Source organism: Trichomycterus rosablanca, chromosome 5 (genome assembly GCF_030014385.1).
Source record: "Trichomycterus rosablanca isolate fTriRos1 chromosome 5, fTriRos1.hap1, whole genome shotgun sequence".
In the NCBI taxonomy this organism is placed as follows: domain Eukaryota; kingdom Metazoa; phylum Chordata; class Actinopteri; order Siluriformes; family Trichomycteridae; genus Trichomycterus; species Trichomycterus rosablanca.
In genome coordinates, this window is record NC_085992.1 from 19348180 (window position 1) to 19372175 (window position 23996).

General features: G+C 41.8%; 1 protein-coding gene and 2 long non-coding RNA genes across 3 annotated transcripts; 2 read left to right on the top strand and 1 right to left on the bottom strand.

Moving 5' to 3' along the window:
- Positions 1 to 8441: 8441 nt before the first annotated feature.
- On the top strand, positions 8442 to 9953 carry LOC134314950 (uncharacterized). Its single transcript, XR_010012436.1, has 3 exons — positions 8442 to 8638; positions 8870 to 8980; positions 9684 to 9953. It is a non-coding gene; the product is annotated as an uncharacterized LOC134314950 (long non-coding RNA).
- Positions 9355 to 16583, bottom strand: LOC134314951 (uncharacterized). Its single transcript, XR_010012437.1, has 3 exons — positions 16552 to 16583; positions 9676 to 9833; positions 9355 to 9438 (listed from the first exon to the last, which is right to left on the bottom strand). It is a non-coding gene; the product is annotated as an uncharacterized LOC134314951 (long non-coding RNA).
- Positions 16584 to 16820: 237 nt separating this feature from the next.
- On the top strand, positions 16821 to 19557 carry LOC134314379 (cystatin-like). Its single transcript, XM_062994960.1, has 3 exons — positions 16821 to 17068; positions 18588 to 18698; positions 19209 to 19557. Exons 1-3 carry the CDS (start codon positions 16865 to 16867, stop codon positions 19284 to 19286), a joined length of 393 nt encoding a protein of 130 aa, XP_062851030.1. The 5' UTR covers positions 16821 to 16864; the 3' UTR covers positions 19287 to 19557.
- Positions 19558 to 23996: the final 4439 nt, after the last annotated feature.

The following is a 23996-nucleotide window of genomic DNA, read 5'->3' on the forward strand; positions in this document are numbered from 1 at the left end:
TTCGGAAATCAAGGTGCCAGAGTCTGGAGGAAGACTGGGGAGAAGGAAATGCCAAAATGCCTGAAGTCCAGTGTCAAGTACCCACAGTCAGTGATGGTCTGGGGTGCCATGTCAGCTGCTGGTGTTGGTCCACTGTGTTTTATCAAGGGCAGGGTCAATGCAGCTAGCTATCAGGAGATTTTGGAGCACTTCATGCTTCCATCTGCTGAAAAGCTTTATGGAGATGAAGATTTCATTTTTCACCACGACCTGGCACCTGCTCACAGTGCCAAAACCACTGGTGAATGGTTTACTGACCATGGTATTACTGTGCTCAATTGGCCTGCCAACTCTCCTGACCTGAACCCCATAGAGAATCTGTGGGATATTGTGAAGAGAAAGTTGAGAGACACAAGACCCAACACTCTGGATGAGCTTAAGGCCGCTATCGAAGCATCCTGGGCCTCCATAACACCTCAGCAGTGCCACAGGCTGATTGCCTCCATGCCACGCCGCATTGAAGCAGTCATTTCTGCAAAAGGATTCCCGACCAAGTATTGAGTGCATAACTGAACATAATTATTTGAAGGTTGACTTTTTTTGTATTAAAAACACTTTTCTTTTATTGGTCGGATGAAATATGCTAATTTTTTGGAATTTTGGGTTTTCATGAGCTGTATGCCAAAATCATCAGTATTAAAACAATAAAAGACCTGAAATCTTTCAGTTGGTGTGCAATGAATCTAAAATATATGAAAGTTTAATGTTTATCATTACATTATGGAAAATAATGAACTTTATCACAATATGCTAATTTTTTGAGAAGGACCTGTATATCTTTTCATGGGACAACACTGACAAAATTACACTTTGACACAATGAAAAGTAGTCTGTGTGCAGCTTATATAACAGTGTAAATTTATTCTTCCCTCAAAATAACTCAATATACAGCCATTAATGTCTAAACCACCGGCAACAAAAGTGAGTACACCCCTAAGAGATTGCACCCCTAAATGTCCAAATTGAGCACTGCTTGTCATTTTCCCTCCAAAATGTCATGTGATTTGTTAGTGTTACTAGTTCTCAGGTGTGCATAGGGAGCAGGTGTGTTCAATTTAGTAGTACAGCTCTCACACTCTCTCATACTGGTCACTGAAAGTTCCAACATGGCACCTCATGGCAAAGAACTCTCTGAGGATCTTAAAAGACGAATTGTTGCGCTACATGAAGATGGCCAAGGCTACAAGAAGATTGCCAACACCCTGAAACTGAGCTGCAGCACAGTGGCCAAGATCATCCAGCGTTTTAAAAGAGCAGGGTCCACTCAGAACAGACCTCGCGTTGGTCTTCCAAAGAAGCTGAGTGCACGTGCTCAGCGTCACATCCAACTGCTGTCTTTGAAAGATAGGCGCAGGAGTGCTGTCAGCATTGCTGCAGAGATTGAAAAGGTGGGGGGTCAGCCTGTCAGTGCTCAGACCATACGCCGCACACTACATCAAATTGGTCTGCATGGCTGTCACCCCAGAAGGAAGCCTCTTCTGAAGTCTCTACACAAGAAAGCCCGCAAACAGTTTGCTGAAGACATGTCAACAAAGGACATGGATTACTGTAACCATGTCCTATGGTCTGATGAGACCAAGATTAATTTGTTTGGTTCAGATGGTCTCAAGCATGTGTGGCGGCAATCAGGTGAGGACTACAAAGATAAGTGTGTCATGCCTACAGTCAAGCATGGTGGTGGGAATGCCATGGTCTGGGGCTGCATGGGTGCAGCAGGTGTTGGGGAGTTACATTTCATTGAGGGACACATGAACTCCAATATGTACTGTGAAATACTGAAGCAGAGCATGATCCCCTCCCTCCGGAAACTGGGTCGCAGGGCAGTGTTCCAGCATGATAATGAGCCCAAACACACCTCTAAGACGACCACTGCTTTATTGAAGAGGCTGAGGGTAAAGGTGATGGACTGGCCAAGCATGTCTCCAGACCTAAACCCAATGTAACATCTTTGGGGCATCCTCAAGCGGAAGGTGGAGGAGCGCAAAGTCTCGAATATCCGCCAGCTCGGTGATGTCGTCATGGAGGAGTGGAAAAGCATTCCAGTGGCAACCTGTGAAGCTCTGGTAAACTCCATGCCCAGGAGAGTTAAGGCAGTTCTGGGAAATAATGGTGGCCACACAAAATATTGACACTTCAGGAACTTTCACTAAGGGGTGTACTCACTTTTGTTGCCGGTGGTTTAGACATTAATGGCTGTATATTGATCTATTTTGAGTGAAGAATAAATTTACACTGTTGTATAAGCTGCACACAGACTACTTTTCATTGTGTCAAAGTGTCATGTTGTCTGTGTTGTCCCATGAAAAGATATACTTAAATATCTGCAGAAATGTGAGGGGTGTACTCACTTTTGTGATACACTGTATATATACTGTATATATTCTGTATATATATATATATATATATATATATATATATATCAGACCCCATTTCCAGAAAAGTTGGGGCATGTTATACAATGCAGTACAAAGAAGACAGATCCGGATTGCAGGCAGGCCAGTCAAGTGTTATGGGGATTCAAACAACCCCTAGAGGTTAGTTTGGAACCACTACTCGGGAAATCAAGCTCAGAAACAGAAATCAATGAAAGAGGGTTTTAATACCAGTACCCCAAACTACAATCAGCAATGTAACAAAATACTACAGCGTAAGTAAAGGAAGTTAATGTTCATAAGCACATAACACATGTCCAGACGAACGGAGTCGGTTCCAGGGCTTCTAAAACGTAAGTGTCCCAATCTCCAGTATCGCCTGGACCGCTCCCACCTGCAACAAACAGAATAAACACAGCCGAGGTAAAGGCTCAACAAAATAGGAACAGGGATCTACTAAGAATGCTCTAGTCCGACGACCTAACGAGACCAACTGGCAACAAGGATTCCCACACCACTTCTATATATAGTGCTCGTGATTAGACTACTTAAGCCCCGTGCACCAATAAGAAAAGAACAAAAGGTGTGGCTAAAACCCTCCACCAATGTGACCCCGTAACAGTACCCCCCCCTTAACGGGTGTCTCTCGGCACCCTAACCAACTTGCCCGGGAACTCTCTCCGAAACTGTTGGATGAGCGAAGGGTCGAGGATGGCAGATCTCGGCACCCAGCAACGTTCCTCCGGTCCGTACCCCTGCCAGTCGACGAGGAACTGGATCCCCCTGCCCCGTCTCCTGGAGTCCAGCAGCCGGCGCACCGTGTAGGCGGGTTGATTCTCCACTAATCGAGGTCCTGGTGTCTCATTCGGGGAAGAATTAAGTGGAGAATGCAGCACCGGTTTAATGTGGGACACATGGAATGTGGGATGAATCTTCATGTGGCGAGGAAGCTTAAGCCGAATTGCCGATGAACTGATGACACGAGTAATGGGATAAGGACCAATAAATCGGGGGGCTAGTTTGTTAGATTCCACCCTTAAAGGAATGTTTTTAGAGGATAACCAAACTAGTTGTCCCACCTTGTACAGCGGGCTCGGCCGTCGCCGTCTATTCCCGGAGATGACCGTGGTCGCTTGGGCTTGGCGGAGAGCGATGCGCGTGTTCCTCCACATCTTCCTACACCTCCTCATGTGATGAGCTACTGATGGGACTGCTATGTCCACCTCGCCCTCCGGAAATAATGGTGGAAGATAACCCAAAGCGGCCTCGAACGGCGACCTTCCTGTGGCTGCGCTTCGTGCCGTGTTGTGAGCGTACTCCGCCCAGGACAAGAACTTGCTCCAGCTGTTAGGGTGTTGAGCGGCTACACAGCGCAGCGCAGTCTCCACCTCCTGGTTAGCCCTTTCCGTCTGACCATTAGACTGCGGGTGGAACCCCGACGAAAGGCTGACCGACGCCCCCAATGCCTTGCAAAAGGCTCTCCAGACCTGTGACACGAACTGTGGTCCTCTGTCCGACACAATGTCCGCGGGAATCCCATGGACCTTAAAAACATTGTCAAATACCAAAGTGGCTGTTTCCAGCGCGGAAGGGAGTTTAGGTAAAGCAAACAGTCTGATAGTCTTGGAAAACCGATCCACCACATTTAAAATCACAGTCTTACCGTTCGACGGTGGAAGTCCTGTGATAAAATCCAGAGCTATGTGGGACCAGGGCCGCCCTGGAATCGGCAGAGGCTGAACCAACCCCGCAGGTGGTGCATGAGACGCCTTGTTGCGGGCGCAGACGGGGCATGCTGTGACGAACTCCCTCACGTCAGTAGACAAGGAAGGCCACCAGAAATGTCTCCGAACCAAATCTTCCGTCCTGGCCACCCCCGGATGGCAGGCGAATTTGGAGTCGTGCGTCCATTTCAGTACCTCCGATCTGGCTGTTGTAGGCACAAACTGGCGGTTGGACGGTCCTGTGCCCGGGTCAGGGTCAGCGCGTAGGGCCCTCTCGATGGATCGACGAAGCCCCCAAGAGACCCCAGCGATCACTCGAGCCGTCGGAAGTACGGACCCCTCTGCGTCTGTGTCCTCCGCCCCCGGATGGAGTCTCGAAAGAGCGTCTGGCTTAGTGTTCTTGGTGCCTGGACGATAGGTGAGGATAAAATTAAATCGATCAAAAAATAACGCCCACCTTGCCAATCTGGAGTTCAGTCTCTTGGCCGTCTGCACATAGGACAGATTCTTGTGATCGGTCCAGACCACAAACGGTTTCTCTGCCCCCTCCAACCAATGTCTCCATTCCTCCAGGGCCATCTTAACTGCCAATAGCTCCCGGTTGCCGATGTCATAATTCTTCTCGGCCGGTGATAGCTTCCTGGAGAAAAAAGCGCATGGGTGGAGACGACTTTCCTTACCCGAACGTTGGGAAAGAACAGCTCCCACTCCCGTGTTGGAGGCATCCACTTCAACCACGAATTGCAAGGATGGGTCCGGTTGAGCCAGGATCGGGGCGGACGTGAATCGGTCCTTCAAGTCCTCGAACGCGTCTTGAGCCTCTCTGGTCCACTTGAATTGTCTCTTCGTCGAGGTGAGGGTCGTCAAAGGGTTAGCTATATTGCTATACCCCTTAATGAACTTCCTGTAAAAGTTCGCAAAACCTAAAAAACGCTGAAGTTCAGTACGAGAAGAGGGCACCCTCCATTCACGAATCGCCCGAATCTTCTCTGGATCCGCCTTAATACTATTGGCCTGGATTATAAATCCTAGGAAGGAAATTGAGTCCTTGTGGAACTCGCACTTCTCAGCCTTTACAAATAGCTGATTTTCTAAAAGTCGAGTCAGGACCTGCCGGACATGTGCAAGGTGCTCTTGAACTGAACGCGAAAAAATGAGAATATCGTCCAGATAGACAAACACAAAATGGTCAAGGAAATCCCTTAGAACGTCATTAACTAAATTTTGAAACACGGCAGGTGCGTTAGTGAGACCAAACGGGACCACGCAATATTCGTAGTGCCCACTAGGTGTGTTAAATGCCGTCTTCCACTCGTCGCCCTGTCTAATCCGGACCAAATGATAAGCGTTCCGAAGGTCCAATTTAGAAAAAATTACCGCCCCTTGCACGGATTCGAACACCGTAGAGATGAGGGGTAAGGGGTACTTATTACGAATAGTAATCTTATTCAACCCCCGGTAATCAATGCAAGGCCGTAAGGACTTGTCCTTCTTTTCAATAAAAAAAAATCCCGCCCCCAGTGGCGACGAAGAGGCACGTATGAGACCCGTAGCGAGACAATCCGCAACGTAGGTGTCCATAGCCTTCCGTTCGGGAATTGACAATCGAAAAGACTTGCTCTTGGGGAGTGGTGCGCCCGGGAGGAGGTCAATAGCACAATCGTAACTGCGGTGTGGTGGTAACTGACAGGCATTGTCTTTAGAAAAGACTTCCTTGAGATCGTGATAAATGGATGGAACGTTAGTTAAGTCAGTAGAGACCCTAAGCGACGCCACCTTCTTCCCTTCGTCCGAACGTAGACACCGAGATAGACATTCCCGGCCCCACGAAGTAATTCGCCCCTTGCCCCAATCGAACTGAGGGTTATGAGTACGCAGCCACGGATGCCCAAGAATCACTGGTGTGTCAGGAGAAAGAAAAACAGAAAAACAGATCATCTCTTTATGAGTCTGCTTCACTGTCATCCAAACAGGAACTGTGCGGTGCGTAATATGAGTTAATCTACGTCCATCCACTGCGATAGTGCTTAAGGGAACCTCTAACCTTACCAGTTTGCAACCCAAACTAACTGCAAACTTGGCGTCAATCAAATTCTCCTCTGAACCAGAGTCTATCAGTGCCCGAGAAGAGAATCTTCCCTTACTGGTGTGCAGGGAGATAGTTATATTACAACGGGGAACACGGTTAGTAGGGATTCGGCTCGACCATGCCCCGTAATTCACGGTCGAGCCTGATCTTTTGACCGATTAGGACACCAGGCAGCCCAATGACCCTTCTGACCACAGAAGCGGCACGTCCCATCCTTGTGAGGGGATTGGGCCCGCCTTTCAGTGATCTGGGTCTTACCCAGTTGCATGGGCTCGTGTACCTCCAAGGATCTGGGAGAGAATGAAGTGCCCCTTCTACCTATAGGTACCCCCCCACTAGGAGATTCCGCTCTAAGCCCCCCGGTCTGAAGTGCCCCCCCCTGAGTCATCCCATCCAGACGAATGGCCAGGTCTATCAGTTCTTGGAGAGAGTTAGGCTTCTCCCTGTTGGCCAATTGAGTCCGGATGTGAGGATTCAAGGCCCGTCTAAACACTGCCTTGAGGGCGGTGTCATTCCACCCTGCATCGGCCGAAATGGTAACAAAATCCACCGCGAATTCTGCCACCGACTTATTACCCTGACGAAGATCTAATAATCTATCGTCCGCGTCGCCAGCACGTTCAGGTTTATCAAAAACCGCTAAAAAACGCTGTAAGAACGCTTGGTAGGTACAAACCGCCGGAGAAGCGGTGGATTGTGAAGCCTCCGCCCATGCGAGCGCCCGACCACGCAATAACCCAATAATGTAAGTGATCTTGTGCACATCGGTGGGGAAACCGGAGGGACGGATACCAAACACCAATTCACATTGGTACACAAAACCACGGCACTTATCTAGGTCACCGAAATAGGGTTCAGGATGAACCGTAACGGAATCGGTACGAACCTGAGGTGAGTCGGCAGGTAGCGGAACAGCGTCGGCCGTGAAAATTCCCGACGAAGCCGGTCGTGACGGAGATGGAAATGGGGGGGCAGGTGCCGCGATGGCTTCCGAGATACGTTGCACCTGACGTGCCAGATCCGACACGAAACGTACGATCTCACGGTTGCTCTCCACGAGGGACGCCATTGTTGGGTCTTGGGAATTAGCTCCGGGTGGAAACGCGGGCGCAACGGGATCTGATCCGGGCTGATTTCCCGAGGGTTCCATAATGGGCCAGTTGGTACTGTTATGGGGATTCAAACAACCCCTAGAGGTTAGTTTGGAACCACTACTCGGGAAATCAAGCTCAGAAACAGAAATCAATGAAAGAGGGTTTTAATACCAGTACCCCAAACTACAATCAGCAATGTAACAAAATACTACAGCGTAAGTAAAGGAAGTTAATGTTCATAAGCACATAACACATGTCCAGACGAACGGAGTCGGTTCCAGGGCTTCTAAAACGTAAGTGTCCCAATCTCCAGTATCGCCTGGACCGCTCCCACCTGCAACAAACAGAATAAACACAGCCGAGGTAAAGGCTCAACAAAATAGGAACAGGGATCTACTAAGAATGCTCTAGTCCGACGACCTAACGAGACCAACTGGCAACAAGGATTCCCACACCACTTCTATATATAGTGCTCGTGATTAGACTACTTAAGCCCCGTGCACCAATAAGAAAAGAACAAAAGGTGTGGCTAAAACCCTCCACCAATGTGACCCCGTAACAGTCAAGCACACACATTCTGTCTACAGTTAAATTTAAAACCCTGCCTAATAAAACCCTAAGAACTTGTCCAAAACAGGTGGGTTTCTTCGTTAAATTTAAAACCCTGCCTAATTTACGGTTACAATATTACAATATTTTAATACTTCTTATTGGCAAAGACACTCCAAGTCAGAGTGCACTTCCGAATGTTCTGGCAAATTACAGGTTTTTTTAACCAGTGCCCACAGTATGCTGTACAGTAATGCAATTTACCAATTTAAACGATAGATGTCGCCATCACCTCAGACGTAAAAAAAAAAAAGCGATACTATATCCTCCTGACTACCAGGAAAAAATGTCTCACAATTCCTTGTTTTGTTTGTAAGTTAATAAGCATACTGAAAACATTTTATTTTAAAAATGTTTTTATTTAAAAAATATAATGTGTCCAATACACATTTTATATATCACTACACATTTTGGACATCAGAACATGGTACATATAAAACTGAATCATAAGCACAGTAAATAAATCCCAAAGAAAAGGCAGAGGATGTCATGACCACTGGCTTGTTTTGAAACCACTTGATGTAAGCAAGTTCAGGACCTCGTCTGACAACCATCTCAGATGCCCTCTTCCTTTCTTTTTCATGGCCTGATCCCCTATAATGTTGCACTCTTTTGGAATTCTGCTCTTCATGAGAGTTCCAGTACCTGCCAACCCTTTCTTTATCAGGGTGTCCAGGAGATTAATAGTTGTAAAGAACTTTTCCAAAACAGGTGGGTTTCTTTGTTAAATTTAAAACCCTGCCTAATTTACGGTTGTGTAATATGCAATTTGCTGTGAACTTTAAAATGTAAGGTTTGTGTTTAGCGATTTAACAATTTTCATTCGTGTAGTGTATGTAATATAAGGCGCAATATGCAATATGACAATTAAGTTAGTATAACAGACTTTTCTGTGGTGTAGTATGCTGACAATGTTTGATGTGTGTTTACATGTTACACAAGATGTCAAAGTCTACAGCAACTAAAAACACTACTCCCAACTCCCAACTCCCAACTGATTATGTGGAATTTTTTCGTCTTTGAGATGTTCTAGATTTACATTCAACTATAAAGGTAGGCTGTGCTGTGTATTGTAGCTTACAAGTGTTATTTAACAACTGCAGTGAAATGTGGCACTTTTCCTTAAAAATTGTCTGAGAGCTTAAAGGTCACACATTCAGCTACTTATCTTACACCTAAACTACTTTGGATAAAAGTGCTTCCAAATTAAAAAAGAATGAAATTGTAAATTGTAAACTGACTACGTTCTTTTTAGTGAAATACCTTCTGCATTATTCTGAATATGAATATGACTGACCCAGCAAAATTAGTATAAACATTTCCAGTTGAATATATTTTTAAAAAATGCAAACACTCATTTTTAACAAGTTTAGTAGTTTAATAGTCATTTAAAATAAAGCTGCTAAAAAAACTGACAGCACATTCAAGCAGGTTAAAATTATTTTATTTTTAATTTTTATTGTATTTATTCTACAGAAATAGACCATTACGGCAAGTGTGCATTCATGGGGCTGGTGAAAAATCACACAAAGACAATATAATTAATTAAACATAAAAAAATATATGTACATTAACATAATGTACTTTATTCAGTATTTGGTGGACCATTACAAGGTGTATTAGAAAATTGTGTTGTCTTGAGTTCAGTCCTATAATTAACTTGGTTCATGAAGCGAAACCAGTTGAGAGCCACTGATGTAAATAATAAAGAAACTAAATAAGAAACATGAGGACTTTGTGTAACTCACTTTTCCAGGTACACATCTTGGTTGACTTTGTTGTACTGTTGTACAGCAAACTGCAAGGCATCTTGAACATCTTGACTGTTGATGTCTGCATTTTGTGGAGCGCTGACGAGACCAGCGGATGCTATGCCCACAGAGACCACCAAGAGTGCAGCAACAACCTTACAAAACATGATTTTAAGCTTTGATTTTAGATGTTAGCTAAAATAACCACACCGGATCAGGAAAAAGCAGAAGAATGGCAGATGTTGAAGCTGTGTTTAAGTATAATAAAGTTTTAGAAGAACTGCAGATCAAGCATTACTATTAAGACTAAGTGCTTTTCATAATCTGTGATGCTGTTTCAGGATCTGGATATGTCAACCCTCATTCAGTGTTGCAGTTACAGCCCCACTTTTCTACAGATTGAAGTTGTACTTCCACAGCTGTCTTAAGCCAAAATATTTATGGTCAAATTTGTTAAGATTTAGTGGCAGTTTTACATAGGGGATCCACAATATGTAAAACTTTAACAGTAGACTAAAATAGTACCAGCTGCAGTTTTCATTGCTTATGGTTCTTAATCTTAAAAAAAACAAAACTCAGACAGTGACTCGAGACATCCCATGTTGCAGTGAAGTAACAACTCTATCAGCAGCACTACTGTGCATGAAGCATATATATATATATATATATACAGGTCCTTCTCAAAAAATTAGCATATTGTGATAAAGTTCATTATTTTCCATAATGTAATGATAAAAATTAAACTTTCATATATTTTAGATTCATTGCACACCAACTGAAATATTTCAGGTCTTTTATTGTTTTAATACTGATGATTTTGGCATACAGCTCATGAAAACCCAAAATTCCTATCTCAAAAAATTAGCATATCATGAAAAGGTTCTCTAAACGAGCTATTAACCTAATCATCTGAATCAACTAATTAACTCTAAACACCTGCAAAAGATTCCTGAGGCTTTTAAAAACTCCCAGCCTGGTTCATTACTCAAAACTGCAATCATGGGTAAGACTGCCGACCTGACTGCTGTCCAGAAGGCCATCATTGACACCCTCAAGCAAGAGGGTAAGACACAGAAAGAAATTTCTGAACGAATAGGCTGTTCCCAGAGTGCTGTATCAAGGCACCTCAGTGGGAAGTCTGTGGGAAGGAAAAAGTGTGGCAGAAAACGCTGCACAACGAGAAGAGGTGACCGGACCCTGAGGAAGATTGTGGAGAAGGGCCGATTCCAGACCTTGGGGGACCTGCGGAAGCAGTGGACTGAGTCTGGAGTAGAAACATCCAGAGCCACCGTGCACAGGCGTGTGCAGGAAATGGGCTACAGGTGCCGCATTCCCCAGGTCAAGCCACTTTTGAACCAGAAACAGCAGCACTGGACTGTTGCTCAGTGGTCCAAAGTACTGTTTTCGGATGAAAGCAAATTACATATATATATATATAAATTTATATGAATATAGTGTAATATATATTTAATTTCGTTTGCTATTGCACATCGCTCACTTTAATAATATTCAGAGTTGCTAATGGTTAATAGCATTGCTAATGCCATTGCTATATTGCCGTGGTACTTGTACTTTGCATGGGACTACTTCCTAACTACTTGTATATGTATACTTGTAACTCAACGTCCTCTAAACTCAAAATCTTTGAAAGTCAACACCCCTCATCAAGATATTTGTACCCCTAAATTTCACGTTTCTTTTAAACTCAACGTGTGTGCGACTGCTGCTTTGTTCAGAGGCTTTGACTTGAGCGGTGCGGTAAAACGTCAAAGTGCAAATACGAGATGAATCTGCATTTGTGTGAAATCCAGTCTAAAAGCTCCACATGCATCTGTGTTTATCTGGAATTTCCTCACTGTTTCAACTTGTGTTACAGCTTGAGGTTCTGAGAAATTGTGAGAATCAGCTTTTCTGAGAGTCTAAAATGCTTATCATTAAAAAAAAAAAAGCTTAATGTGACAATATTTAAAAAACGACATAGAAACACTAAAACTCTATTATTACTGCTCATACATTCTCTCCTCTAATTAAGATGCATAAAAAACAATAACGAAGTAAAGGTAAAGTGCAGGTTTTATTGTATTTTATATGAATTTTAACTGTTTTTCAAGTGTATTTCAGTGTTTATACAATATTTGTATTTTTTTTATTTAAGTTATTGTATAAGTGTCAAAAACAACCCTATTATTTTACATGAGCCTGAAATATATGCAGTTTCACGGGACCATGTAACGCATTAACAGGTTTTCCAAAAATCCTCATGGGAAAAAATACCTTAAAACTCAACACCTTTTAAACTTAATTTCAAGGTACCACTGTATATTTTATTTTTTATATTGTATTTCCTAAATAGAGCACACTGAATCTCGCTGTACTTGTACAATGACAATACAGGTATTCATATGTTTACTTCTTGTTCGATGTGGTGAACCTGTTCTCTGCATGTTTGGATAAAGCAGGAGTGGTCTGTTCTAGCCTGGCCTTAATGCTCTGTACCTGGTTTAGAAGCTACTGAATAAAGAGTGCTGCCCCCTGCAGTTTAAAAAAAAGCGGAAATGCCTGGCTCTTCCTCAAAGACGCCACAACATATACACTGATCATCCATAACATTAAAACCACCTCCTTATTTCTACACTCACTGTCCATTTTATCAGCTCCACTTACCATATAGAAGCACTTTGTAGTTCTACAATTACTGACTGTAGTCCATCTGTTTCTCTACATACTTTTTTTAGCCTGCTTTCACCCTGTTCTTCAATGGTCAGGACCCCCACAGGACCACCACAGAGTATGTATTATTTAGGTGGTGGATCATTCTCAGCACTGCAGTGACACTGACATGGTGGTGGTGTGTTAGTGTGTGTTGTGCTAGTATGAGTGGATCAGACACAGCAGCGCTGCTGGAGTTTTTAAATACTGTGTCCACTCACTGTCCACTCTATTAGACACTCCTACCTAGTTGGTCCACTTTGTAGATGTACAGTCAGAGATGATTGCTCATCTATTGCTGCTGTTTGAGTTGGTCATCTTCTAGACCTTCATCAGTGGTCACAGGATGCTGTTGGCTGGATATTTTTGGTTGGTGGACTATTCTCAGTCCAGCAGTGACAGTGAGGTGTTTAAAAACTCCATTAGCATTGCTGTGACTTACCCACTCATACCAGCACAACACACACTAACACACCACCACCATGTCAGTGCCACTGCAGTGCTGAGAATGATCCACCGCCCTACTCTGTGTGGTCCTGTGGGGGTCCTGACCATTGAAGAACATTGAAGGGCTAACAAAGCATGCAGAGAAACAGATGAACTACAGTCAGTAATTGTAGAGCTACAAAATGCTTCTATATGGTAAGTGGAGCTGATAAAATGGACAGTGAATGTAGGAACAAGGAGGTGGTTGTAATGTTATGGCTGATCGGTGTATAAACAGAATGATCATTCAGCAGCATATGATAAATGTCTAACTAAAATATGTTCAGGATATCTTAAATGGACCAACTACAACTCTAGATATTCCTAACTTAGTTTTGCCTAGTCATCACTTGCATTCAATATATCAACAGTTTGATCTGCACCAGTCATAGATAGATTTTTAGATATCTAGAAAATAAATATATAAGATATATTATATACTGAGGAAATGTATGATATCTTTAATTGGAATTAAGTTTAATCAGTGCAAAATGCTATATATACAGTGTATCACAAAAGTGAGTACACCCCTCACATTTCTGCAAATATTTTATTATATCTTTTCATGGGACAACACTAGACATGAAACTTGGATATAACTTAGAGTAGTCAGTGTACAGCTTGTATAGCAGTGTAGATTTACTGTCTTCTGAAAATAACTCAACACACAGCCATTAATGTCTAAATAGCTGGCAACATAAGTGAGTACACCCCACAGTGAACATGTCCAAATTGTGCCCAAAGTGTCAATATTTTGTGTGACCACCATTATTATCCAGCACTGCCTTAACCCTCCTGGGCATGGAATTCACCAGAGCTGCACAGGTTGCTACTGGAATCCTCTTCCACTCCTCCATGATGACATCACGGAGCTGGTGGATGTTAGACACCTTGAACTCCTCCACCTTCCACTTGAGGATGCGCCACAGGTGCTCAATTGGGTTTAGTCCATCACCTTTACCTTCAGCTTCCTCAGCAAGGCAGTTGTCATCTTGGAGGTTGTGTTTGGGGTCGTTATCCTGTTGGAAAACTGCCATGAGGCCCAGTTTTCGAAGGGAGGGGATCATGCTCTGTTTCAGAATGTCACAGTACATGTTGGAATTCATGTTTCCCTCAATGAACCGCAGCTCCCCAGTGCCAGCAACACTCATGCAGCCCAAGACCATGATGCTACCACCACCATGCTTGACTGTAGGCAAGATACAGCTGTCTTGGTACTTCTCACCAGGGCGCCGCCACACATGCTGGACACCATCTGAGCCAAACAAGTTTATCTTGGTGTCGTCAGACCACAGGGCATTCCAGTAATCCATGTTCTTGGACTGCTTGTCTTCAGCAAACTGTTTGCTGGCTTTCTTGTGCGTCAGCTTCCTTCTGGGATGACGACCATGCAGACCGAGTTGATGCAGTGTGCGGCGTATGGTCTGAGCACTGACAGGCTGACCTCCCACGTCTTTAACCTCTGCAGCAATGCTGGCAGCACTCATGTGTCTATTTTTTAAAGCCAACCTCTGGATATGACGCCGAACACGTGGACTCAACTTCTTTGGTCGACCCTGGCGAAGCCTGTTCCGAGTGGAACCTGTCCTGGAAAACCGCTGTATGACCTTGGCCACCATGCTGTAGCTCAGTTTCAGGGTGTTAGCAATCTTCTTATAGCCCAGGCCATCTTTGTGGAGAGCAACAATTCTATTTCTCACATCCTCAGAGAGTTCTTTGCCATGAGGTGCCATGTTGAATATCCAGTGGCCAGTATGAGAGAATTGTACCCAAAACACCAAATTTAACAGCCCTGCTCCCCATTTACACCTGGGACCTTGACACATGACACCAGGGAGGGACAACGACACATTTGGGCACAATTTGGACATGTTCACTGTGGGGTGTACTCACTTATGTTGCCAGCTATTTAGACATTAATGGCTGTGTGTTGAGTTATTTTCAGAAGACAGTAAATCTTGTCCCATGAAAAGATATAATGAAATATTTGCAGAAATGTGAGGGGTGTACTCACTTTTGTGATACACTGTATTTGCCTTGATTTATGATTTTTCATAATTTAATTTTAGATAATATGAAATTTACAATTAAGACAGTAAGTAGTAGATCTTGGAGCTTTTATACAACTCAATGGTAAATTTGACGTCATTCACACTAGTCAAAATCTTATTAGATATACCATAAATCAGTAATATGTGTAGTCAAATAAATTCCAGATATCATAAACAAATCTGGTTACATACACAATAAAACGGTCATGTGGTAGAGAGAACAGAGTGGCGACACTCCCATAGGGAACCGTTGTAATGGGGGCTGGTCTTTTCTGTGCAGCTTCCAGGTTGTGGGGCTAGTGAATAGTTCCAAACATTCACTTTCAACCCATAGAGCCACATTCATTTCCACTACTTAGCATGCATTTGCAGTGATTTCATGACAGATCTTCAGTTATTTAATCCACAACAGAACATTAAATATGGAATATTTCACTTTTCAGTTTAAGCACCACAAACATGACGAGGTCATATTTGTGATGGTTATCCTGATGACCTGTATGAATCTCATAAATAACTGATGACACTTGTACCTTAATTACTAAAATAATTAATATATTGCTCCTGCATTAAGGCATACATTAGCAGTGGTGGACAGTAACTAAGTAAATGTAACTAGTTACTATACTTAAGTAGTTTTTTTTTGTGTGTATCTGTATTTCCATTTTGGGTGAGTTTTTACTGTAACTCCACCACATTTGGTAGTCAAATGTCTTACTTTTTTCTCCACTACATTATGAACAATCTGTGGTTCCTTTTGGTTTATGTTTGAATAAAAACGTAACATTGTCAAAATGAAAGAAGCGTGAAGCGATCACACCAATCAGTGTTTTGTTCTTATGATAATTTTAATAAACATTAGTGTCAGATGAAATGATAATAAAACATTAGAGTAGTAAATCATGCTACTTTTACTTTCATACTTAAGTACATTTGAAGGTAAATACTTTAGTACTTTTACTCAAGTGGAGGTAGAGTATTTTTACTTTTACTACTACTTTTACTGGAGTAATATTTTACCTTGGATATCTCTACTTTAACTCAACTACATGGTTTGTGTACCTTGTCCACCACTTACATTAGACAAAATGAACTTGTGCATATTCATAATGAATTCATTAATGTATTACATGTAGGAATCAATTATTAATCACTCATGAAATAAAACATGAATTAATGCTATGTCATGTACCCTTACTATAATGTTTTTGGTACGGCAGTGTGTTTATGAATCTGTTCATTCAGTGCAGGCAAACCTTATGAATCCAGCCACATGGCTTAGTGTTTAGCCAAAATTATTAGTATTATGAATCCTCAGAAAAGTGAAGGGAGATTAGTTCATGCAAAAAAAGCAAAACAAAAAAACTCTTTAATCTCTGTACTGTATATTGTCTCTACTACTTAATGATATCGCATTATGTAATGTAGGCTAATATAATGTACTGTATCTGTAATATAATACTGTATCTGTAATATAATGTACAAGAACGACCTAATAACTCATTATAAACATGTCATTATAAACATCAATCTTCCACTTCATATACCAAATTGACATTAAAGCAGATGCTGTAAATGTAAAGGCAGTCGAAAATACCCAGAAATTGTACAAATTTTTATTATTTACCGTTTAATATTTCATTCACTGCTGCCTGTCCCATATGAGAACATGACAGCTCTGACTCTGTTTGGAACTAATGAAGGGGCACATGAACCACGTGACCGCGTGGCGGCGAGATCAAGGAGTGTCGCAACTCTCTACGGCTCTGACCTGACTGTAGATACTCTGACGCAATTGGACACGCCCATTTCACTTTGTTTCACGTGGTTGGCCGTAACACGCAACCGCCCACACACGTGAGGGCCCCTGTTTATATAACAGTTTGGTTTTGCTCGTGATTTGGTCAGAATAACAGCGGTGTAGTAGAAGCTAGGAGACCATGTATTGTAAGAGTGTTGTTTTGTTGTTCGTGGTGGTCTTTGTGACTGTGAGCAGCGCTGGACTTGTTGGAGGTCTGACGGATGTTAGCATAGACGAACCAGATGTCCAAAGTGCATTGAAGTTCGCAGTAGTCCAGCATAACCACAAGAGCAATGACTTGTTTATGAGCCGCGTTACCAAAATAGACAGTGTCCAGAAACAGGTAGGCCATCTCTAATGTAGTGTAATAATAATAATATATATATATATATATATATATATATATAAGCCGATTTAAGTGTTTGATCTTTCTAAAGTGGGGTTTATTGTTCCGCTACATCTCTACGCCAGCCAGGATCGCAACTAAAACAATAGGAAGTTCGTCAATCAAAAGCCAGCTTAATATAAACTCGCTTATAATAATAATAAAAAAAATGTTTAGTATTAAAGTAAATTCACAAGTCAATTGTAAAATTACAAAATGTAAACACATTTTTAAAAGGGACACCTATTTGTGTGTATTTTAATGCAGTTTTTCTTGGTTTATTAACTATGATTCATAGCTGGGCATGTCATTTAATCTATTTACAGCACTTCCTCTTTGAAAACAGTGAATGTTAGAGCTTCTTGTCCAAACATTGTTTTTTTCTTTTGTATAATGGTATTACGGTTTTTAAGACATATTTACATGTTCATAGCTCTTCGCGGAAGTGCCTTGTACTCACTAAAGTAAATAAAATTAAGGTGTCTATATATATGTGTATATGACTAATAAAAAAGTGACAAAACCAGTCCTACACCAATCTGTATTGGACCTTTTGTAGTTTGAAGCAAGAATATAAGTTTTATTAATACTTATTCGAGCAAATAAAATAAAAAAGTGTGTTAAACAACTCGACACTAGTGTTAACTCTATCCAAAAAGTTAAATAATGTTTTACCGCCAGCAACTTAAAGCATACAGGCATAATTGAGTTTTTAGAATTGAATTAAAATAATTGTAACATCTGTAAACAATTCAGAAAGTACTAACATAGGGACATGAGCAAACTAAATGTGTTTTTATGCATTAAACTACAATTATCCTCTATTTTTTATTTGAGATGCTGCACAACAGTTCTTACTGGGTAGATTTGGTACATTATTCTGTATAAAACCTCTTTAAACAGTGGCTCAGTTGTGTGCTGTTTTTCTTCAGCGCTGGAAGCCCTCCAGTTCATCACAGTGTCTTTTCATAAACTCTGTGTAGCTCTTTTGTCACTTTGTAAACAGCTGCAGCTCTCCCATTACCAAACTGTGGCCCCAAATTACAATAATTAGTTGTGCTTACATTTTGGGTTTCACAAATTGAGGTATTTGGATTGGATCATTTAAGTCTATGAGACTTATTACTACTAAGATTTTACGATATTAATTAATATAAATAAAATTACAATCTGTAATGGGACAGTGGTAGCTCAGTGGTTAAAGTAATGGACTATTAACCATAAGGTTGCAGGTTCAAGCCAAGTTACCACTGTTGGGCCTGTGAGCAAGGCCCTTAACCCTCAATTGCTCAAACTGTATTCAGTCATAATTGTAAGTCGCTTTGGATAAAAGCGTCTGCTAAATGCCACAAATGTAAATGTAATGCCTATATTACATCACTACTGCTGTTACAAAAAAACACACATATTGATACATGTTAAAGTGTCATATTTTTTAAACTTTTGTTGCTGATTTTATGTGGATCTTCTGTTTTAGGTTGTTTCTGGCACAAAATACATCTTCACTGTTGAGATGGCCAGGACCTGCTGCAGAAAAGGTGGAGTTGAGGAACTATGTGCCGTCAATTCTGACCCAGCTATTGCAATGGTGAGTTGGTAAAGAACTTTAATAATATATGTACATAAAGTCAATAAACCTGTCTTGCTGTAGTTCATGAGAAAAATGAAGTGAGACCTTTATTCATTTATTTGTTCATTCATTATCTGTTTTACCACCGCAATATCCTGGTCAGGGTTGCAGTGGGTCTGATTGATTGAGCAAAAGACAGAAAACACCCTGGACAGGTTGCCAGTCCATCACAAGGCAGACACACACCCATGTTTGCACACTCATACCTAGGGTAATTTTCAGTATCTTCATTTGGCACTGCATGTCATGTCTTTGGACTTGTGGAGGGAACCGGAGCACCCAGAGAAAAGCCACATGTACTCAAGAGGAACATGCATCTCTCAGACCCACCCTGAATATGTCATTTGAGGAAACTTCTAGCTTTAGCTCAACCACACTTGCTGGAGCATGAATGAACATGTGGACTTGAAATTTGTTGTTATGCTAGCTAACTTTATCTCTTCATTTCTTTTTCTCTCTTTTATTTAGCCCCACCAGTGCAGACTTGCAGTGTGGACTCAACCTTGGCTGAACATGATTAATGTGGTTGAAAATACCTGCCAGTGAAGCACATACATCATGCAGCCCAGATTTGATGGGCCAATATAGCTGTCTTAAGAGCCCTTCTTTTACAGTTTAAACATGCCTGAACATGTCCCCTCCTTTAGGACATTAGATAAAGGATCACTTTAATTAGATTTAAATGGATAAAAGTTAAATGCTTTTACTAACACTAGCTTGGGCTTTCAGTTTTTTAACATATTTTTGTATACTTTAAAATGAAATTACAGGATTGAGTATGATAGCAGTATGACTAACCAATAAAATGCTAAAAAGATGTTTTGGTGCGAGTTCTGCTTTTTTCTTTTTGACGTGAAATTGTTATTCATACTGGTTTGTGTTCACAGTTATCTAATCAATAAAGCAGTGGCAAATTTTATTTACGAAGATCCACAGTATATCATAAATGTTTTCTTTTAAACAAGAGTTAGACCAGATTCTGCATGTTCAATCTTTGTCTTTAGTAATTTGTATTAAGTAAAAATTTATGAGAATAAATGATAGTGGCCCTTCTTGGATAAATTTGACCATTCCTGGATTATTTTAAAAGCTGTTTTACATAATGTAATCCCAATCCTAAAACACTGGGACAGTAGTTAATAAATACAAAGAGCAAATCCTTTTTGACCTAAGTTCAATTGAAAACAGTACAAGATATTATTAATCAATGTCATGGCAGGAACACATTTCAGAAAAATTGTGGGAGGGCTTGTATACAGTATACTAGTCAACATTTAGCAGCACATCTGAATAGTAAGTACAGTAGACCCTTGAGTTACGAACGGTTTACCATACGAACATTTTGGGTTACGAACTATCTTTTTCAACTTAACGTACGAACAAATTTCGGATTACGAACCAAAATTCGCGAATCACATGACGTCACGAACAAGTGGACTCAGTGTCTCTCTCTCACTATATACAGTATATATATACACTACCAATCAAAAGTTTTAGAACACCCCAATTTTTCCATTTTTTTTTATTGAAACTCAAGCAGTTCAAGTCCAGTGAATAGCTTGAAGTGGTACAAAGGTAAGTGCTGAACTGTCAGAGATAAAAAAAAAAAAGTGAGGTTACCCTAAACTGAAAAATAATGTACATTTTAGCATTATACAAAATGGCCTTTTTCAGGGAACAAAAAATGGGTTAACAACTTAAAGCTGTTCTGCAGTAATGGAGGTTGATCAAGCCTTGAAAGTTGGTGCTACCAATTCCTAGAGGCCTTCCAATTTTTCTTGATTGCTTACAACCCCCTCTGTCTGCATAAAAGTAGTGTTGGAACACACTGTGGTACCATAACCTTGTGAGCATTATTTGAACAATATTGTTCTGCAGAAAGTATTATGTTGCTAGAAAAATGGCAAGAAAAATGGAAGAGAGACCGACCATCATAACACTTAAAAATGTAGGTCTTTTCTATAGAAAAATTGCGAAGAAAATCAAGTTGTCAGTGAGTACAGTTTCCTTCACCATCAAAAGGCACTTAGAAATTGGGGCAAACTCTGACAGGAAGAGGTCTGGAAGACCCAAAGCCACAACAGAATTAGAAGACAAGTTTCTGAGAGTCAACAGCTTCATTCTTGGCTGACCTCACCTTTCTCAGAATCATTCTTACCCCACGAGGTGAGATCTTGCATGGAGCTCCAGAGCGAGGGTGATTGACTGTGATCTCGTATTTCTTCTATTTTTGAATTATCGTGCCAACAGTGGTCTCTTTCTCACCAAACTTCTTGCTGATGGTCTTGTAGCCCATTCCAGCCTTGTGCAGGTCTTGTCCCTGACGTCCTTTGATAGCTCTTTGGTCTTGCCCATGGTGGTCGAGAGATTTGAACGGAAGAAACTGATTCTGTGACAGGAGTCTTTTATACAGGGACAGGACTAATTTGTGTGCCTTTTGTGCACATAACCGGTCTGTGGGGGTCAGAATTCTTGCTGGTTGGTAGGGGATCAAATACTTATTTCCCTTAATTAAATACAAATTAATTTATAACTTTTATTTAATGTTTTTTTTGTGGATTTTTTGTTGATATTCTGTCTCTCTCTGTTAAAACAAACCTTCCATACAAAATTATAGACTGTTCAAGTCTTTGTAAGGGGGTAAACTTACAAAATCAGCAGGGGATCAAATACTTATTTTCCTCACTGTGTATATATATATATACAGTGTATCACAGAAGTGAGTACACCCCTCACATTTCTGCAGATATTTAAGTATATCTTTTCATGGGACAACACTGACAAAATGACACTTTGACACAATGAAAAGTAGTCTGTGTGCAGCTTATATAACAGTGTAAATTTATTCTTCCCTCAAAATAACTCAATATACAGCCATTAATGTCTAAACCACCGGCAACAAAAGTGAGTACACCCCTAAGAGACTACACCCCTAAATGTCCAAATTGAGCACTGCTTGTCATTTTCCCTCCAAAATGTCATGTGATTTGTTAGTGTTACTAGGTCTCAGGTGTGCATAGGGAGCAGGTGTGTTCAATTTAGTAGTACAGCTCTCACACTCTCTCATACTGGTCACTGAAAGTTCCAACATGGCACCTCATGGCAAAGAACTCTCTGAGGATCTTAAAAGACGAATTGTTGCACTACATGAAGATGGCCAAGGCTTCAAGAAGATTGCCAACACCCTGAAACTGAGCTGCAGCACAGTGGCCAAGATCATCCAGCGTTTTAAAAGAGCAGGGTCCACTCAGAACAGACCTCGCGTTGGTCGTCCAAAGAAGCTGAGTGCACGTGCTCAGCGTCACATCCAACTGCTGTCTTTGAAAGATAGGCGCAGGAGTGCTGTCAGCATTGCTGCAGAGATTGAAAAGGTGGGGGGTCAGCCTGTCAGTGCTCAGACCATACGCCGCACACTACATCAAATTGGTCTGCATGGCTGTCACCCCAGAAGGAAGCCTCTTCTGAAGTCTCTACACAAGAAAGCCCGCAACAGTTTGCTGAAGACATGTCAACAAAGGACATGGATTACTGGAACCATGTCCTATGGTCTGATGAGACCAAGATTAATTTGTTTGGTTCAGATGGTCTCAAGCATGTGTGGCGGCAATCAGGTGAGGAGTACAAAGATAAGTGTGTCATGCCTACAGTCAAGCATGGTGGTGGGAATGCCATGGTCTGGGGCTGCATGAGTGCAGCAGGTGTTGGGGAGTTACATTTCATTGAGGGACACATGAACTCCAATATGTACTGTGAAATACTGAAGCAGAGCATGATCCCCTCCCTCCGGAAAATGGGTCGCAGGGCAGTGTTCCAGCATGATAATGACCCCAAACACACCTCTAAGACGACCACTGCTTTATTGAAGAGGCTGAGGGTAAAGGTGATGGACTGGCCAAGCATGTCTCCAGACCTAAACCCAATAGAACATCTTTGGGGCATCCTCAAGCGGAAGGTGGAGGAGCGCAAAAAGTCTCGAATATCCGCTAGCTTCGTGATGTCGTCATGGAGGAGTGGAAAAGCATTCCAGTGGCAACCTGTGAAGCTCTGGTAAACTCCATGCCCAGGAGAGTTAAGGCAGTTCTGGGAAATAATGGTGGCCACACAAAATATTGACACTTCAGGAACTTTCACTAAGGGGTGTACTCACTTTTGTTGCCGGTGGTTTAGACATTAATGGCTGTATATTGAGTTATTTTGAGGGAAGAATAAATTTACACTGTTATATAAGCTGCACACAGACTACTTTTCATTGTGTCAAAGTGTCATTTTGTCAGTGTTGTCCCATGAAAAGATATACTTAAATATCTGCAGAAATGTGAGGGGTGTACTCACTTTTGTGATACACTGTATATATACAGTGTATCACAAAAGTGAGTACACCCCTCACATTTCTGCAAATATTTCATTATAACTTTTCATGGGACAACACTATAGACATTAAACTTGGATATAACTTAGAGTAGTCAGTGTACAACTTGTATAGCAGTGTAGATTTACTGTCTTCTGAAAATAACTCATCACACAGCCATTAATGTCTATATGGCTGGCAACATAAGTGAGTACACCCCACAGTGAACATGTCCAAATTGTGCCCAAAGTGTCAATATTTTGTGTGACCACCATTATTATCCAGCACTGCCTTAACCCTCCTGGGCATGGAATTCACCAGAGCTGCACAGGTTGCTACTGGAATCCTCTTCCACTCCTCCATGATGACATCACGGAGCTGTTGGATGTTTGACACCTTGAACTCCACCTTCCACTTGAGGATGCGCCACAGGTGCTCAATTGGGTTTAGTCCATCACCTTTACCTTCAGCTTCCTCAGCAAGGCAGTTGTCATCTTGGAGGTTGTGTTTGGGGTCGTTATCCTGTTGGAAAACTGCCATGAGGCCCAGTTTTCGAAGGGAGGGGATCATGCTCTGTTTCAGAATGTCACAGTACATGTTGGAATTCATGTTTCCCTCAATGAACTGCAGCTCCCCAGTGCCAGCAACACTCATGCAGCCCAAGACCATGATGCTACCACCACCATGCTTGACTGTAGGCAAGATACAGTTGTCTTGGTACTTCTCACCAGGGCGCCGCCACACATGCTGGACACCATCTGAGCCAAACAAGTTTATCTTGGTCTCGTCAGACCACAGGGCATTCCAGTAATCCATGTTCTTGGACTGCTTGTCTTCAGCAAACTGTTTGCGGGCTTTCTTGTGCGTCAGCTTCCTTCTGGGATGACGACCATGCAGACCGAGTTGAT